Raw genomic sequence first — 19,877 nt, 5'->3', positions numbered from 1 at the left:
AAACACACAAATCCGATTCCCCTCAGAACTCCAAGCCAACACAATGTGAGAGCAACACATTTGACCATAAAGTTAGCGTTTTAATGCAGGCGTGCTGTATAATATGCACTCACATTTTATTGATGCGGGAACTTTATATGTAAGAAACTGCACAACATTCAGGAACTGTTTTCAACTCCTGCCCCATGAACTTAGCTGTTTTTAGATTTTGTGAAGCAAAACATCCATGATAGCTGTTCCCCAGGCTTGCAAATAATGATGTCCACATTTGTCGTGAATTAAATCATTTTAATAGCACGGCTATTCAAAACCTGAGGGCCTACTACCATGTGCATAGTCTAAGTGATCACTGACGGGCGGGAATTAATTTAATCAGATATCCGATATCAGTTGTGTCTAAAGTGAATGTGGTAACACTTTAGAATAGGGAACACTAATTCACTTTTAACTACGACTTTTCCCTCAATAAACTCCCAATTTGCTGCTTAATAATAATTAATAAGCTAGTTGTTAATGGGGTCGGATTAAGGGATCTAGAATAAAGTCATGCATAATAAGGCATTAATATGTGCTTTATAAGTACTAATAAACAGCCAATATGCTGGTTATATGCATGCTAATAAGCAACTAGTTAAAAGATCGGATCTGTGCATTAAGGCTTGCAATGTAAACGCAGCTCTCTCACTTTTGTACAATTTAATGCATCTTTATTGAATAAAAGTATTCATTTATTATTAAATTCTTACTAACCCCAAACTTTTGAACTGTAGTATACAGGTTCTAATTTGTATTAGCAATTAAATAATAATAAAGAATCCATGTTTAATTGTTCCTTTATTTTGCCACTGTCAGGATTTTCTTAAAAATAATTTAAGATTTTGATTTCAAGTGCTAGAAAAGTAAGGATTTTTTTTATAATCATGCATAACTGGGAAAGACATGAAAAACATATATCTATATATCATATATCTATAACCTTCCATTTTTGGGCAGCTCTTGGCATTTTTACATGTAAAATATTTAAAGATTTAAAGGTACATTTCTGCAACACTTGCATCCCCAAACAGCAGATGCAAACTGCAGTTTCCAGTTTACTCAGATTTAGTCCCTTTATAAAGATGTTCTCCTCACAGAAACCTCCCAATTGTTCCCACAGTTAAGGTTTTGTGGGGTCTCTGTGAGGACATTTGGTCTCCACAATAGACATAAACAAAACATACAAGCTTGTCAGACTAAAAATTTACAAAGTACAGTTCTTATGACAAGTTCTTATCAACAAACAAACACAGACAGACACATGGAGATGCTTACCAGGACCTGTTATCAGGTGACCTTTGACCTCCATATCATAGGTCTTTCGCATCACCTCACTGCCTCCTGATTGTAAGTTTACCTACATAAAGACAAACAAAACATGACACTGACTAATCTTTCTTGCAGCAGACTCAGCTGGAGTCTATTAAAACAAGAAAGGCATGTAAATAGTTCATACGTTTCTTACCTTCTCACCCTTTAGTAACAGTCATACGTACTGCAGAGGTTTGGACTTGTGGCCATGAAGCAGATTTGTGGCTGGGTGTTGCTGCAGTACTGTGACTGGCCTGAGGGGGAGCCACTGTGCTGCTGCGCAACGCTTCACAAACTCAATGCCCTGAAACATAAAACAAACCACATGAGACACTGGAGACCCTCCACACGTAAGAGCTCTGATCTAGAGAAGGCCTTTGAAGACTGACTACAAAGTTGCACTTAATCTAACTGATAGGACCTGTGAGGTTTAGTAGATGTAACTGATTTCTCAATTATGTTTCCATTAAGTATCTTGTTTCATCTTGTCTCAGAAATTCTATAGAAGGATAAAAATTGGATACAGATAAGACCATTTTTGACACAATTATTTTCACTTTCAAGATCTTTGGTTGACCCAAGTCACATTCACATGTGATTCACAGTGTGTTCCCCCCCTTTCATATTCACATGGAACTGCCTGTGGGAACTGCGGACAGGAAGTGGACAGTGGCGTGCAGGAAGTGGCTCACGAAGCAGGAAGCGAGTGTGGAAAACAGAAATGGAAGGCTCAGACTGACCTATAACAACAATGCCGTCAGAAACCCTCATGCACAAAAACACTCACCCAGGGCACAAGTCATTTCCTAAAATCAGCCGTAAACAAGGAGGCACGGACAATGAGGAGAAAGGTCGAAAAACCACAAATACTGCAACTCACACGGTTTCCTGTCTGCCACCTAAATAACTCCAAAAAGGCCAAATGTTTTCAGCTTCGACGCCCAGTGGTGAGCTAGTCTTCTCAATGCCGTTTTTCATGCATCAGAAAGTAGTTATTATCTCGGCAGCATGAGATGGGCGGCTCCCTGGATGGCCCGGAGCGGCTCTATCATTGAGAAGCTATGAATGATGGGTGTCTCTGAAAAATGCAGAAGGTTATAATTATAAAGAAAGTTAATAGACCCATTTGAGTCATATGCCGAACTTACCTGGAGAATCGAATAGCAGATGAGTGAAGCACACGTCCAAATTAAAAGAAAGCCACAGAACAATGTGGCTATTGTATGTTGTCATGACCTAATCGTGCCCATCACACACACTCAAGGGTCAAGGGAGGACAAATAAAAGCGAGCGGGCCGAATAACGTAATTGCAAGAGCAAACACAGTGTCTATGCCTGTCTTAGTTTGCCTAGTGTTGGGTTTCAGCTAATGGAGTCACGCTGTTGTCAGTTTGAGCTTGATAAGACCCCTGATCTTGAAGACTGATGCGTTTGCCAGATTCTAAGCATTTACTGTAGAGTTTACCTAAATCTTTAAATGTTTTGATTAAACCCTTTCGCAATACTAATCCTTTCTAAGTTGGCCGTGGAGTTATTTCTCATAATAGCAGCATGATATGTTGATCTCATATACATATTGAATAGTTTTACTCATTTTGAGAGTGTTTTTGTTCCTTTAGAGGTATTTGCTAAGGATATAGTCACTATTAGTATTGCTCACACTTAGTGTTCTACAGTTTTCAACAATAAACCAGGCAAACTCATCTCATAGACTTATGCTGAATGAGGGATTTGAGCCAAATCTAGAGACCAGAATATCATTTTTTGACTTGGGTCACCTAGCAACCACTCAGTACCCTAGCAACCTGCCAGAATCCTTATAGCAACCACATAGCAACGCCTTGACAATCACTCACTACTCCTTAGCATCATGGCTGGAAGTCCTGCACAGCCATGCAGTGTTGTTCACATTGTCTGGAAAACATAAAAATCTAGGATAAAATCAGATTTTGCAAGCCAGCATTAATTTGAGACCATAAATATGCATCAGACAAGCTGTGCATGTGTGTGTGTGATTCGCCAAATGTCATGACAAATGTTCTGCGGTCCTCACAAGGTTTGCCAGCATTCCACTCTCTCATGTCGGAGCCTGTATTATCACTCCCGTTCAGATGTTCGTGGAAGTATGATATGTCCATTTTTTAGACTTCCCGCATTTGTTCTTCTATCCATCTCTATTATGTTCTCTGTAAACCTGTTGCTCAACTCTGAACATGTAAAGGGGCCGTATTGTACACGTTTGTGGCATTCAGTAGGATATTTTTCACCTTGAAATTTGGCTGAATTGAAATTACCCTAGAATTTCAGGTATAATTTCATTTTTTATAGGTATATGCCAATATAAACCATAATAAAAAATATTAAATAAAAAAAGAGAAAAAAGATATATACACATATATTTTAACAAATTGTTAAAGAATAACAAAAATAATATTAAAAATAAACATTTTTGTATATGTGTATTTTTATTACTATTTGGTCAATTTAGAAGATTTTTTATATTTATATTTATATTATATATATAGATATATAATCAAATGTATATATAATACATTTTATATGGGTGTGTATTATATATACATACACACACACACAATCAGATGTTATATATACGATGTCAAGAAAGTAATATAATATGAAAAATAGAGACATCAAATCTAGGCTGTAGTAGGTCTGAGTCAACTGGGTGATCTAGAAATTGCAGGGCACCAAATCTAGGCTGTAGTAGGTCTGAGTCAACTGGGTGATTTGACGTTTCACTAAAAAAGTGGCGAAGACGTGATGTGAGATGAGATGCATGGGCAGGCGTAATGAAGCAGTCAATTACCAGTTGCCCATAGCTCCGGCTGTTTTCATTGTATTGCTGTATTGCCTGTAAAAGACAGCACATCCATCATTCTGTTTTCTTTCCTCTTTATTTTTCCTCTCAGCAAGATTCTCCTGACTGATCCCTCCAATAACGACCTTGATATTTCACATAACATCAACAACTTCAAATTGAAACAGAATGGCAACTTTTTTTCATCAGGACTGCAGAACATTCTCCTCTGGGGAGCACGGTTTGTACTGAATTGTATCTTCTCACAGAAAGCGCTGAAGAGCAGGGGGGGTCAGCAGATTTTTTTTTGCTCCCTGGACTCTCTGTGACCTCTCTGATCCCTGCGCATCTGACAGACGTGTTCTCCACTGTTCCGTGCCTCCAGTAATTAATCCCACACTAACAAGGAGGTATGGACACAGCTGCGTTTCCACATCACCGGACTGCACCAAAACCATCTTACTTTCTTCACTGCAAAATTACATGCAGTCACACTGTATGGGTCACACTAATGACAAATACACTTAGTCAAAACAGGTTTTTCTTAACCAAAATATCATAGAGAATTGGGGTGGGCTCTTAGGAGGATTTGGGCCTGTCAGCAACTACTTAGCAACCACTCAGACTACAAATACTCTGGCTAGTTTTGCATGGATAACAATTACTCTCATTTTCTGCATAAAACGTAAAATTCTACTTATAATTATCTGCATCTTGAAAATGACACAAACTGTCATTTTCTCCATGCATATTCAAAGAAAGTTAGTTTACTTAAATCCGGCTGTCTAAACCATTGCCTGAAGCCATGCTGATCCGGATAATGGGGCTAAACAGATGCATGTGTGGCATTGCTCTTCCATATGAAGGACAATTGGGACCAAATGGCATCAGGTTTCTGCATGGCTTGGAACATTTAAGTTATAAGTAAAGGTCTTAAAGGAATAGTACACCCAAAAATTTAAATTCTAAAAACTAAGAAATACTTTTTTCTACCAACACATTTATACAAAAATTTTTACAATTTAGCACAAAAGAAGATATTTTGAAGAATGCTGGTACTAAAAGGTCATTTCATAGTAAGGGAAAAATACTATGCAAGTCAGTGGCTCACAGCAACTGTTTGGTTACAAACATTTTTCAAAATATCTTCTTTTGTGTTCAATAGAAGAAAGAAAATCATACAGGTTTTCAACAACTTGAGGGTGAGTAAATGATGACAGAATATCGCTTTAATGTTGTCTATTGCTCATAAACAGCTTTGACAAAATAAAAACAACCCACCAATAAACAAAACAGAAAGGGACTTATGCAGACACATAATTCTGAATGTTTTGAGGTTTTGAATAAAGACAGCTTTTCCCAAGATCCAAAATAGTAAAAACAGCCATTTCTCTTTTGAGGAAGACAGGAAATTTGGTAAACCAAGTATGCTATTTTATCCTTGCAAACTGCATAACTGATGCTGCTAAGGGCGCTTTTTATTTAACTTCTTTTGGACTGATGCATGAAACACCCATTGAGTGGCATTAAACAGCTTGAAAGATCAAAGCCAATTTTTATATAACTCCGACTGGATTCGTCTGAAAGAAGAAAGTCATATACACCTCTGGAGTGAGTAAAACACAGCCTAATTTTTCCTTTTGGGTGAACTAACCCTTTAATGGCCATCAAGTCTCTCTGAAACCAAATTCACAGTACTAGCGACTAAATTTCATCTCAAGAGACTGGGAGCTTCCTTCACAATGAACATCTATATGCAGTGAAACGAAAGCAAAGCAACATCCAAACCCCATGAGGCTTGTAGTCATTTGTTTCTGCTTTACTCATGCATTTATCAGGTCCTGGCCTTTGAGCACAGTTCAGATGATGCCGATGAACCTTTCGGTCATGCTGACCTTTTGGCACAGTTTACAAAGGAAACACAGGCTGCTGAATGCTTATTGCAATGGTTGCATCATGCGGCTACAGTTAAGTTCCCGGGCATGAAACCAGTCCAAGGGGTCTCCCAAGGGTCCCAAAAGGAAACACTAGTTAGATCACACCTTGATGCTCTTTGCTTCTCACCACACCAGCAACTTAATGATATCCCATATCCTTCTCTTCCTCACTACTCTCAAAAATCTGCTCCGTCTCCTCTCAGCAGGCTGGGCGGAGGGCACATTTCCTCTGACTGGCAGCAACAACAGCTCCAGCAGAGAGGAGTCAGGACGGCTGCAGACAGCAGATGGCCCCAACATATGAACCAGCCCCCTCCCCATTTCACGATCTCAAACTGAACCTAAAGCAAAGAGCACACATGAAAAAACAGGAATGATGCAAAGATACTGTAGAGTTACAGAAGGGGACGATATTTTAAGGAGCCGAGACGATATTTTCTGCTGATCAATAATCATCTGCAGCCGGACACCGCAATTCTACTCATGGGTGCTGATTAAATAATGCAGCTTATACGTACACTACCATTCAAAGGTTTCGATTTAATAATTTTATTCAGCAAGGATGCATTAAATTGATATAAAGTGAGAGTGAAGACATTTATAATGATACAAATGATTTCTATTTTAAATAAATGCTGTTCTTTTGAACTTTCTATTCATTAAAGAATTCTGGGGTGCAGCACTGTTTTCAACATTGCTAATAATAAGAAATGTCTATTGAGCAGCAAATCAGCATATTAGAATGATTTCTGAAGGATCATGTGACACTGAAGACTGGAGTAATGATGCTGAAAATTCAGCTTTGCGTCACAGAAATAAATACATTTTAAAATATATTCAAATGGAAATCAGTTCCTTTACATTATAACAATATTTCACAATATTAACATTGTTACTGTATTTTTGATCAAATAAACGCGGCTTTGGTAAGCATAAGATACTTATTTTGAAAACATTAAAAATTTTAATGTTAAAATTTGCTGTAGTTAAACAGTTTTTGAATGTGTATCTTCATCAAATGTAATTTTTGACATTCAAGCAAACAAACTGTAAATTTGCTTAGCTACATATTTTTCATCAAATGTAATTTTTGGATCATGCAATTGTGGCACAAATTTAGTGTAAAGAGAGCCAAAGCCCAATGTGCTGGCACAATCAGGACCAGATGCATTCATGCTCAAAGGTCACGTTCGGTCATCATGATGCTGGTTTCTATATACTGCCGTTCAACAGTTTAAACATGCAATAACGTATTTCTTTACATTTTCACAGTCAGCAACCATCCTCAGTCTTAGTAGTCAGAAATGTAGCATAGCATCACTTGCTCACCAATGGATCCTCATGAGAGTCCAAACAGCTAAATAGTTTTGAGGCTAAATAAAAACATCACATAACAAGTAAACACCAGTGTCTGACGGCACCCATTTCACTGCAGAGGATCCATTGGTGAGTCCATACTAGTCCATAATTGCGCTTTCCTTCAAGTGATAAAATGCTAAATCTCAAAGCCAACCGAATCTGTTGTTTTCACTGTCAACAGTGCTTGAAAAACTGGAAACACATCTACTAATCTTGGATCATGGCGTTCACTGCAGAGGATCCATTGATGAAAGAGTGACATCTCCAAATTAATTTTCTGATGAAAAGTAAATTTTAATTTTAGACAACCGACATAAACAAGAGGAACAGCAGCAAGACTGATAAGTTTTAAAAGTCAAAGACAGGGTGAAAAATCTTAATTACTATTGTTTTGAGGGGAAATGATCTTGATTAGCAAAGCTAAAAAACATGAAATGCAGCCGTTTTAAACTGATTCATAACTAGGGAGAGAAAAATAGTCATTGTACCATCAGAAAATTCAATAATTTTACACTTAGCAAACATCTGTTAACTGTGATTCATGCTGGTTGTCTCAAGGAAAATAAATAAATAAATAAATAATTTACACTGGCATCCTGGCTTTCACTTGCCTGGATTTAATCCACCGGAGCACTGAACACATTTTTTTCAGCATGCTTGTAAAAGACAACAAACAACAAGTGCACCATGACAATTACGTCCCCCACATGAAAACCTAATCATAGTCCTTTTGTTAGGCCACGGACGATAAGTGATGCTTTTATCTCACATCCAAAGACCTCTATGCACATAAAACTCTTTCAAAGTCAGATGATGGATAGGAAATGCAGTCCCTTGGGGACAGACCGCAACAACTACCTGTACATCTGGAAGACACATGTTACACAAACATTCGTCTGAGGGCGTCTACAACATCCATCCACTGCTGGGCGGCACGTAACAGTGAACCACACAAGAGGCTTTGACAGCAAAAGCTCTACCTCTGAAATCTGTTCCACATTGATCCACAGCCAAAGCATATTAAATAAGCATTCTAGATAAAAACACAAAGACGACGGCCTTCGGAGACTTAATTCTGGCAACCATGGTAAGCACTGCACTGCTGCAGCACATAAAGACCACACAGGGATTGAGAAATCTAGCCCAACCATCAATAGTCTAATTCAGGCTTTAATACAGTGATTCCAAATGCAGAAGCTGCTCGAAATAAGAACACTGTGTGTGTGGAAACATTTTTTGGGGCTCCTGATGGCTAAAAAAAAAACACAGCTTTCTTAGAAGTCTTTGAACTCAGGCTCAGCAGTGAAAATTTAAGCAATGAATCAGGTAGAGCAGAACATTATAAATGATGGCAACTACTTCAGCAACAATAGGACACAGAAAACACAGAAATACATTTTTTAAATAATTATTTTTAAACTGAATTACTAACTCAAAAGAAATAAACAAATTAAAATAATATTGAAAAAATAATCATTAAAAAATGCTTTCAAAAATAATATTAAAAGTAATATTTAAAAAAAACTAATAAAAATAACAAATTAAAGAGACAGCGTGAGAAGTGCAGATATATCCAGAAGGAGAGAAATGAAAGAGCATTGAAAACATGAGATAATTATGAGCGGATTAGACCTCAAAGAGAAACACGTGGGCTTTAAAGAGACTGGGCTCATTCAAGCAGCTGGACTCATACTGATGCAAATTGGAACCTCGTTTGAATATTCAAAGCCAATGGGAAGGATTTTGTATGTGTGTGTGTTTGCATGAGTGTGATTGAAGGTGATCTCATCGCCTTTCAGATCAGTGTTCCACTTCTGACAACTTATGACAAGCTTCTGCACTACTGTATAACCATCTGAGGCTCATGATTTGGCCAAGAAATGATTCAGACTGTGATGGTGGTGAGTCAAAGAGCCAGTTGGTTAATAGTGCACTCTTGTGTGTGAGATCTTTCTGGGTTGGGTTGGACTGCAGCCGTCAGCACTTTTGTGCGCTGTACATATACACCCCATTGCTAAAAGTCACTCCACCCACCAGAAATCATGCTTTAACTGAGGTGTTGAATGGGTGCAAAGGTGGAAACCGCCCTGCCCGGAAGAGCTACTGACAGAAATACAGCTGAATATGACTGAACGTTGATGTTTTCAATGTTAAAATACCTCATATCCTAGCTTAATATGCAGAGACAGCTCTTAGTAATCCATTTGTAGGTTGATTTAGTTAAGGACAGGTCTATCTGTTTGTCCACTTAATTGCAGATGAGTAGAGTGTTCAGGAAACCTGTTTGAATACATTAATTGTAAAAAAAAAAAAAAAAAATGCACACTTCACCTTTAAAGTATTCATGAGACCAAGTAATTGCATGACCTTTTGGCTACGTTCACACTGCAGGGCTTAATGCTCAATTCCGATTTTTGGAAAAAATGTGATTTTTTTGCAAGGCCGTTCACATTTCCAATTAAATGCGACCTTTTGTGATCTCCTGTGTGAACGTGAAATGACCCAGAAGTGACCCGCATGCGCAGAAGAGTACTCAACGGTCAACGACATCACTCGTTGTTTGCGGAAGTAGCTAACGTTAAACATGGAACCCCAAATATTAATTAAATCTGTGACCTCGCTTCCCTTCCTTTGACCGGTCTCAGCAGCATCGTCCGCCATGGTTGTTGTTTATCTTCTCTTTCCCGCCTACTTCAACGCAGAATTATGACGTTTGTAACGTATCAATGACGTACGGGTCGGATTCATGTGGCCTGGCCGTTCAGACGGAGGTCGCATTTCAAAACATCGGATACGTATCGGATTCAGGACCACATACCCAAGTGGCCTGGGTCACATTTGAAAAGATCGGATCTGTGTCATTCAGACTGTCATGAAAAGATCAGATACAGGTCGCATAGGGACAAAAAAATCGGAATTGGGTCGTTTCAGCCTGCAGTGTGAACGTAGCCATAGATCAAGACTGACAAGCACATGTGAGTCAAAAGTAGATCACAATGTGCTTTTATGTTCAACCTGTGATCATAAATGTTAACTACTTAATCACAAGTTCACCATTTTTTAGAGCAAAATCAACTGTTTTGTCATGCACTGTAATATGTGTAATACAGTAATATGTGTACATACAGTATACTAAAGTAGGCCCCACATGGCATCACAATGACTTCATATTAAACAGTTTGCTTGTGTCTGCATTAAGTTTCATTTGCTTTAAGATTTTTTTTAAATAATACTTTTTTTATAATAAAATAATATTTTAATAATACTTCAAATAATACTTTTTAAATAATACTAATATCAGAATGATTTCTGAAGGATCATGTCCCACTGAAGACTAGAATAATGATGCTGAAAATTCAGCTTTGATCACAGGAATAAATTACATTTTATATTGTAACAATATTTCACAATACTACTGTTTTTACTGTATTTTTTATTAAATAAATGCAGCCTCTGTGAGCAGAAGAGACATAAAAAACATAAAAACAAAAAAAGAAATATAAAAAAAATCTGACTACACAACTAATCAATGCTGAAGTAGTAAGCTTTACAGGGAGCTGTGTACAATACAGTAAATTATATTATTACATAAAAAATTTTTAACTCAAAATTAAGTTTATATATTAGGGAAACATTATTGTAAATAACACAAGGGCTGTTAACATTTCTGCAGTCAATCTCAAAACAGTCAAATATGAAATATTATATGACATACTACACTCAAAAACAAACAACCACCATTACTAACACTAAACAGCCTGATTCACATAACTGCTTTCATGAACATGAGAGCATGTCATTAAAGCAGTCAGTGGTCTCATGTGGTCACTGGACTCACGCCCATCAGCAGCGTCACTCATGTTTGTCACATTTGCTGGCGATCTAGCGAGCAGCTGATTATGGGAGGTATGGAGCCAGAGTCCAACACTGTTGTCTTGGCATCCTGATAGTGACCCATAAACCTGACAGAGCTGGGACTCTCACAGCTGCTTCTGACACATGCACACATGTGCTGATGGCAACCTGAGCTGAAAATGATGGTGAGGCACAACAGAGAATCAACAACAACTACATTCATCTACATGCATGGGTAGTATCAACACTGGGTCATGTATGCTGTTACCAGGACCGTATATATTAATATTATGATTATTATTATGATTATTATTATTATTATTATTATTATATTATACATATATAAACCATATTTTAAATATAAAAATGTAACTATTACCTAAACTATTTTGAATATTTTATATCTATTTTTATTTTTTATTATAATTTTTATTATATATAAACTGTATTTTAAACATAAAAATAACCACTATGTGTGTGTGTGTGTATATAAAATATATATATATATATATATATATATATATATATATATATATATGGGTTTGTGGGTTATTATGGGGTTATTGTCAGAATAATTGTAAAAATGTCTTTTCTTTTTTTGGACACAAAATACATTATAAATACATCACAAATTCGGCAGAATAACATTTGCTTAAAGTGAGGAAGTGAACGGGAAGTAAAATTTAACAACATTTTGGAGCAAGGTTAATTTATGTCTATTCATTAACCTGATTGATTATAAAGACCTGCATTAAATGAAGGTTTTGTTTAAGACTTCTTTTTAATAAACTGACTCTTCCTGGACTCAAGAGGTCATCAGTGTGTGTGTGTGTGTGTTGAGCATGGGGATGTGACACAGACGGAAGCTGGTTTCTAGGTAGCTCTACAAACACTTCACTAATCTCCTTTAGCACAAAGCAACAATAAACTTCTTCAAGTGACACTCCAGGCAAGTCAACTCAAACTCCACTGGCAGATTTTTGCCTGGAGTGACAACTTATAGACAGACAGATTCAAAGAGGAAGACTATGTGTTTCTTAAAGCTTATATCACCTAAACCTACAGCTAAAGCACAGATGATTACACAATATATGACTGCAATGTCAGCTGCTCAGTGCAGAAGACAATATTCTTGCAAAAAATGAAGAAGACAGCTGAGCCTATTGATAAGGTAATGCCAACTGATCAATATTTACAAAAGCTGGCAGTCTAAAGTCTGTTCTTTTCTTCTTCAAGATAAATCTTCAAGGAGGTTCACTGCAAACCAAACCACACAAAGGCTTTCTGTGTGAAAATCAACACCTTGAAAATAGTGAGCAAATGCTTGCGTGCCACCGCTCAAAATGGTCAGTGTGAAGTCCAAGTCCCTTAAAGGTCTTGTTAGCTAAGCAGTCCACCTAGATCAACAGACACAACGCATCGGGCCGAGTGCGTAATAAATTAAATAATAATCCTGTCATAACATCCTCTTCCCTGAAGGGCTGGATTTTCAGAAGTTTGGCATCCTAATGGTTTTGTACAGATGTATCCGGAGCTCATGTACATGCAAACAGAGGACTGTCATCAAACTTTGCAACATATTCATCATCTCTCTATAAATTATGCCCTATAAACTGTGATTTTGAGTGAGAAGCAGCTGCAGTAAATGCTGCAAATGCAAAATACAGCAATGCTGCCACAATAACACTCTTCTCATGTGTTTAACTGCACCACAAAATTATACATTACTGAAGAACAAAGATCACAACAAGCTGTTATTATGACAGTAGCATAATGTCATGATAAAACGTCATGAAATCCAACTGATATATTGCTCCCTTACAAAAATGTACTGTGGTAATACCACTGTACTTCCATATTACATGTTCCAAAAAAAAAAAACGGTAGGTGGCTTGGTGTTATGTGTTTGACAATATACTAATAAGATTTCAGGCTTGTTTTAAAGATGTTATACTAGAAATCTTACCTGTAACATTAAATGTTTAGTCCTGATGTGCTGTTCTGTGTGAGTTTAAAGGGAAGTCAGTCTGGTTACAGTCTATCATGCATCAGTTGTCTTTGAGTTATCCTTATCAGAGCACGCAAAGCCAACCGGCAACTGCAGCGCTCCAATTCGAGGTGCAATACAGCGAAAAATTCTGCTGTCAGTCAATAATGAAATGATTCCACTGACGAGGTTAAAACGGATAAGTTATCGAGTTTGAATGATAAACTAGTAGTCCAAAGCCGACCAGGTGACTTTTCAGTGCAGTTTTTCACTCCGAACTCAGCGCACTCCAGCGGACCGATCCATTCCAAGCACGCGCGCAGGGGTAAGTGTTAAAGGCTCTGCTTATGAATATTAATTACGTAGAGTATGACGTCCTCCGGGTAGGTTGAACTGATTGGCTGAAAGGTTTGTAGGTGGGCTCTAGTCAGCGGGGCGGATGGATGGTACTTATGAATATATAATAAGATTACGTAACAAGACGCTCTAGTACATTTACCAAGTATCAACTAAATTAAAAAAAAAAAATATTTATCAGGTAAACTTTCAATTAGTAAATTTAACTGCAGATATTTATCATTTCTTTTTATTTCTTTAAATGCATCTCCAGTTCTCGTCTCGTCTCCAGATGCATAAAAATAATGACCTTCACTTTCTTTTAGCTTTTCATATTGCTGTTATTAAAATATATATTAATAATAATTTAAAAAAAATAAAAAAAAAAATATATATATATATATATTGCGATTTTGGATTGGTGACCAAGTTTCATTTAATATTAAACTTCACAAAGTGAATCACAGTTTCTTCATATTCTGTTCATATTGGTCTTATTTAATAACTTCTATTTAATAATATATAAATATTATACAAATAAATTAGTAAAAATAAACATGGCTGTAATTATAGATATCTGTGAGTACTTTTTCACACCCGGTCTCCTACTAAATTTCTCCTGTTGTGCTTTCGATTGAATTTGTGTTTGAATATCTCATGACTCTTGAAGTTTCAAAGATGTCTAAAAAAAAAAGCAAAGACAGTAGAATAGCAGCCTCATGGTAATCTAGGTGGTGAAAACTGAGACTGTGTTTCGGCTACCTTCAGTTTCCCCGAGGGACAGAGCTGTGCCTTCATTTGCAAACCAATAGGCTTTAAAAAAGCATTGCTATTCACATGTAAAGGATGTCATCTACATGAAACAACAGTTTGATCCTTTTAAGCTGGCCACGGCTTATATTACACTGAAAAAAGGTAAATAATACACAATCATGTTATATATTGAACAAATTTAATGCATGCAAAACATATATTTTTTTGACTTTAATATTGACTAGAACCTTGTATATATATTAGTTTTCTTTATTTTTAATGAATAATTATCTTTAAAAGTGCATTGATTACAGGCACAATTTGTTAAAATGGTCCTTGTTACATAATTGAAAAAACAGGCAAAGCTTAACATGAGCTTGAAAAAAAATGATTTGGGAAGACCCTGATAGCAGTGATCCTTAAATAACAAGTCCTAAAAGGCTTTGTGAGCAGGTTTTCTGCCTTTAATCCATTAATTAGATGGTTTGATCTTTACCAGCTCCTTTTTTATACTTGACTCTCACCATATAATTAGGCATGAAGTGAGGCAGGATTACAGATGACTCGGGTTCTAATGGTCAGTATGGTTTCCGAGAGCTTTACTGTACAGGAGAGCACGTCATCTGGGATTTACATCAGTGCTGCAGTTTAATTTGAGCGTGAGGATTTCAATGAAGGGAAGTTCGGCTGGAGATCAGAACAAAGTGCATCTCCTGCCCTTCCTGGAATTCTCCACAAGAACATTCTCACAACGAGTCCCGCTGAAGGAGGGAGAGACTTAGAGAAACCCCGCTGGGACCAGACCCCTCTGCCTCTTCATCAATCACTCCACAGGACGGGACAACGGTCTCCTCCTAATGAGACTGACAATCCCGCACCAGCGTCTGCGGTGTCATGGTTCCAGCATTGTGCTTATCCAATTAACCATTATCAGAAGCTCCAATCAACATCATGACAATTTACAGCCTGAAAATAATGTGACACTAATGCAACATTTACAGTACACACTCTTATAGACTGCAAAAAAAAAAAAAAAAAAAAAAAAAAACATTTTTTAATCCATGTCTGTGAGCTCTGAGAAAATCTATATGCAAGTTTACTCCTAAAAATGAACAAATTGGCATGTGGGAAACAATTACACAAAATATTGATGAGTCATCCTGCGCTGTTCCAGTTTCCAATCATTCCATCTATTGTTATTTATCATTGACATAGTATTATAGTTTTGATTTAGTATTTTAGTATTTTTGCCATTTTTATTAGTGTTTTATAAGTATTTCTTTTTAAATGTCTATAGAGTTTTTATTAACTTTAATTTCATTTCGTCATTTTTTGTATTTTACAAAATTTTATTTCTTTATTTATTTTTTATAATTTTTTTCAAGTACCGAAAATGATTTGTGATTTTTTTAAATTAAATCGATGATTTGATTTGATTTGATTTGATTTGATTTAGAGAAAATTCACCCACAGGATTTAAATCATTAATGTTCATCCACTTAATAAAAGTCCCACTTCTAAAAATAAGCATTTTATCAAAAATACGAGCAGATTTCTGAAAAAAAAAAAAAAAAAAAATCTCTGAAAAGCACTTCCTCATTCAGTTGCATGTGAATTACTGAAAACATTTTTTTTTTTTTTGCCAGAATCATTTTATGCAAGTCAATATCATTTTATATTGAACCCAAAGAACTAGTTGAAACAGTTGTTCTTATCTTGAAAAAAAAAAATACAACAATAAAGAAAAATTATTAGTATAAAACAGTACCTGGATACTTACAGTATGCTAAAGTGGTATCTCTCAACTACATTATCACCCAGTGATTCACAATATACATTGTTTTAAAGCAGCTTTACAAAAAAAAAATTCATGATGTTATTGTTAATAATATCTGAATAACTAGTCATATTCAGTCATACAAAAAAAAATTACTTTTATGACAACACATAAATTTATTTATACTTCAAAAATGGCAGCTACAGCAGCTTACACTGTTATGCTTCAGTAGATTCAGTACGTGTTAAGTAGATCACTGGACTCTTATCTGCGGTGCTGTGACCACACAGATAAACCCTGCCCTCTCCCCACTGTGAGTGTGAAGCTGTGGATTAGTGTAGAGGAGCATTTAGAGTTTGGATCTGAGGGGCTTTTTCCCCCAGATTACTCCTGGAGAGGTTTTAGAAAAGAAAGATGGAGAGAGAAGCAAGCCAACTGGCATAAAACTTCAAAGAGCAGCATTAAATATGTCAGAATCAGCTGTTACCCCAAGATCTCCCTCATATGATGCCTGGCCGCTGTGAAGCTTTTGTCTTAGACTCCATAAATCTCCTGCGTTCCTATGAAAACTCAGACATCAAAGAAGTGTGAGTGCATTTGTTAAAATCCACTTAAAATGCAGCACGAAAACACAACTTTATATATAGTCTGTTCTTAAGACTTGGTGTACCAGTATATGAATAATTAAAGTCCTTTATACATCATTATGGCTTGGGATTTAGATGTTATAATAAGCAGTTCGGCTTGCAGGCCTGGAAGCATGGTTTTGTTTCATCTTATGCCAACGCTTAAGGAAGTACCATAGAATATCCCTCTCAGTCCATTTCTTTCGGTGAATGGATGGGCACTAAGTCTTCAGTCTGTGGTAGTGTTGATATGGTTCTTTGAGCGCTGCTCTGTTTTATGTTGGGGTTCTTGAATGGGCAGCTGTTGGGTTTAAGGTCACCCTCTTTGGGCAGCATTTGTGGTCTTGGCTAATGACAAACACCTGTGAGAATCGGGAGGGGGTGGAGAGCGTTTATGTCACGATTTGTTAAACAGATGGCAAACATCTCCCTTCGGCTGTCCCAATCACCACAGCTCATGCCAGATTCTCTGTCCCACCTTAAATGAACCTCATCTCCTCTTATGACGTACAAAGTCATCAATGTTTTCTTTTGAGGAATCTTCTCAATATCAATATTCAAGTTAATCAAGTCAAATGTACTTGTATAGCACTTTTCACACTCTCAGAAAAAAGTGCAAAAGCTGTCACTGGGGTGGTATCCTTTCAAAAGGTACTAAACTGCACTATTAAGGTACTAAAATTGACTAAATATGTACCCTTTAAGGTACTAATATGCATCGTTTAAGGATAAATATGGTACAAATGTGCATATCTTAATATCTTCATGCCATATATTCGCATCTAGCAGATAAAGAGCAGGGTGGTAATATAGTTTATGATTTTACAATGATACAAAAATGTATTTCCAGCGCTGTTATGTGTCAGCACTCAGCACATTAAAATGGGCACTTTAACTTAAAAAATAAATAAATAAATAAAAACAAGTTCCCTGTTAAAGAACAGATTTTTGCATTTTAAATCCAATTTTGTGTATTTTTATTTTATGTAATTTTTTTATGTCATTTGACAGAGTGATCAACTAATAAGCATATAATGAGTCAAATTGTACTTTAGCTTGTTCAGAAGAAGTGCATTATTACTTAGAAATATTGCCCCCTGGTGGACAAAAATGCATAGCAACACCTTGGCAACCACCTGCAACACTTCAGCATCATTTACATACCTGAAGTAAATGCAAAAACTATTATTTTTACAATTCTGTACATACAGTATCCTGCATAACTGTTAAATAAATTTTGCATTATACGCGATCAATAAAGATGTATTAAATTTGTAAAATTTTTCCCAAAGTGTCCTGTATCTATACAAAACTACAGAGTGAAAAATCTGTTTTCTCTCTATTCTATGAGAGTAAAAAAGGTTTAGGGATTGTGGTGTTGAAGATGTACATGCCCTCAACAGCACACCACTCCACACAGGATGACAGTAAAATGTACAGTCATGTGAACATCCCTGGGCAAAGCTTCCTCTACTTCCTCTTAAAGTCATGGACCACTGGATGAACTGCCTGACCTGCGACAAAACATAAACATACATTCATCCAAGCCCATAAATGACTAGTATGAGTGTCAACATCCAACAGACCGGTGATTCTCAAATGGTCATGATCCGCAGATGAGTCACACTTCTGTTCTGAAAGATTGCAGACACCAAGGAAAAATACATCATATAAATGTATATAAAATGCAAATTATTATTTAAATGCAAATAATTATAAAAATATTTAAAATATAAATGCTAAAAATATATAATAGTAATAGAATTATAATTTATAATTAATTATAAAATATAACAAAATATAAAAATATATAAATTGTGTGTATACATAGAATGCAAATTAGTCTATAGATGCAAATAAATAATTATAAAAATATACAACATAAAATATAAATGATAAATATAATAATAATTAATTATTTATTATATCATTTATAATTATAATTAATTTTATAATATAAAAATACAAAAATTATATAGCCTATGTACACACAAATGTAAAATGCAACTACACAACATATAATCATTAATAATTAAGATTAATTAGTATAATAAATGTGCTTATCAAACTTTTACACAGACTACTCAAGTTACTGTAAAACTACTGTGCATTAATATCTACTGAGAATTTATAAAGAGACAACTAAGTGAATTTTCCTGTTCAGTTTATGATGGATATTCATTCTGAATACTGTTGGACTGACACATTTGAAGAAAATATTACTAATTATAAGTCTTATTTTAAAGCCATTGTTGTTTATTATTAACAAGCTTGGTACTGTTCTGGGTCATAACTTCACAAAATCTAGGTCATGAGCAAAACTAGTTCTGTGCCACTGCTATAGACAATTTCTGCACAATAGAAACTTTAGTCTGTAGTTTGAATATATTAATTTCCTCTGATTAAAGCTTCTGTCAGCACCACAGCAGTTTCAGCCACAGACCATTTTTCATCTAAGTGTTTTGATTATTATTTCATGCAGTGCCCCACTGCCCTGGAAGAATTTCGCTCTGGCTCTCGGCGGCTGAGTGTGCGATCCCGTCAGGAGTCAGTGTAGACTTCTGAGCAGAGCTTCAAACAGCATGCGTTCCTCTTCACTCTGCTTTGATACCGAACGGGAGGGGCGTGAGTTGCCAAGAAGAAAAATCCATACAGTGTGTCCTCTGCTCACCCTCCTCCTCTCCTCTACCACCCGCTACTGCAGTGCCAAATTATCAAGCTCACATCTCCAGACTACATAACACAACATCATCACAAAGTATTCAGGCAAACCACAGCGATAAAGATATCATTTTAGAAATCATTAAAAATTTAAAAGAATATCAGAGTCCATATCTCAACTATAAAGGTGCATTCATATTCTTAAGTGTCAATTTTTCAATATTGAGATTTATACGTCATATGAAAGCTGAATAAATAAGCTTTCTATTGTTTGTTAGGATAGGACAATAATTGGACGACACACAACTATTTGAAAATCTGGAATCTGAGGGTGTAAAAAATCTAAATATTGAGAAAATCACCTTTAAAGTTGTCCAAATGAAGTCCTTAGCAATGCATATTACTAATCAAAAATGAAGTT

The 19,877-nt window shown here is 36.1% G+C and overlaps 1 protein-coding gene across 3 annotated transcripts in view; it reads right to left on the bottom strand.

Moving 5' to 3' along the window:
- LOC109068485 (coiled-coil domain-containing protein 120-like) overlaps window positions 1-19,877 on the bottom strand; it is a 42,894-nt gene that overhangs the window by 9,243 nt on the left and 13,774 nt on the right. The window contains exons 1-3 of one of the 3 annotated variants that reach the window (XM_042761719.1): window positions 13,283-13,642; window positions 1,510-1,651; window positions 1,312-1,393 (exon numbers count right to left, since the gene is read on the bottom strand). In XM_042761719.1, the coding sequence (XP_042617653.1) occupies window positions 1,312-1,363 (52 nt within the window). In that variant the 5' untranslated portion in view covers window positions 1,364-1,393; window positions 1,510-1,651; window positions 13,283-13,642. Of the gene's footprint in view, window positions 1-1,311; window positions 1,394-1,501; window positions 1,652-13,282; window positions 13,643-19,877 lie in introns of those variants that run through there. The other 2 variants (XM_042761717.1, XM_042761718.1) reach the window with 2 other exon arrangements.

Source organism: Cyprinus carpio, chromosome A8, assembly GCF_018340385.1.
Source record: "Cyprinus carpio isolate SPL01 chromosome A8, ASM1834038v1, whole genome shotgun sequence".
In the NCBI taxonomy this organism is placed as follows: Eukaryota; Metazoa; Chordata; class Actinopteri; order Cypriniformes; family Cyprinidae; genus Cyprinus; species Cyprinus carpio.
The sequence above is the reverse complement of the archived record's forward strand: the minus strand, read 5'-3'. Positions and strand labels throughout refer to the sequence as shown.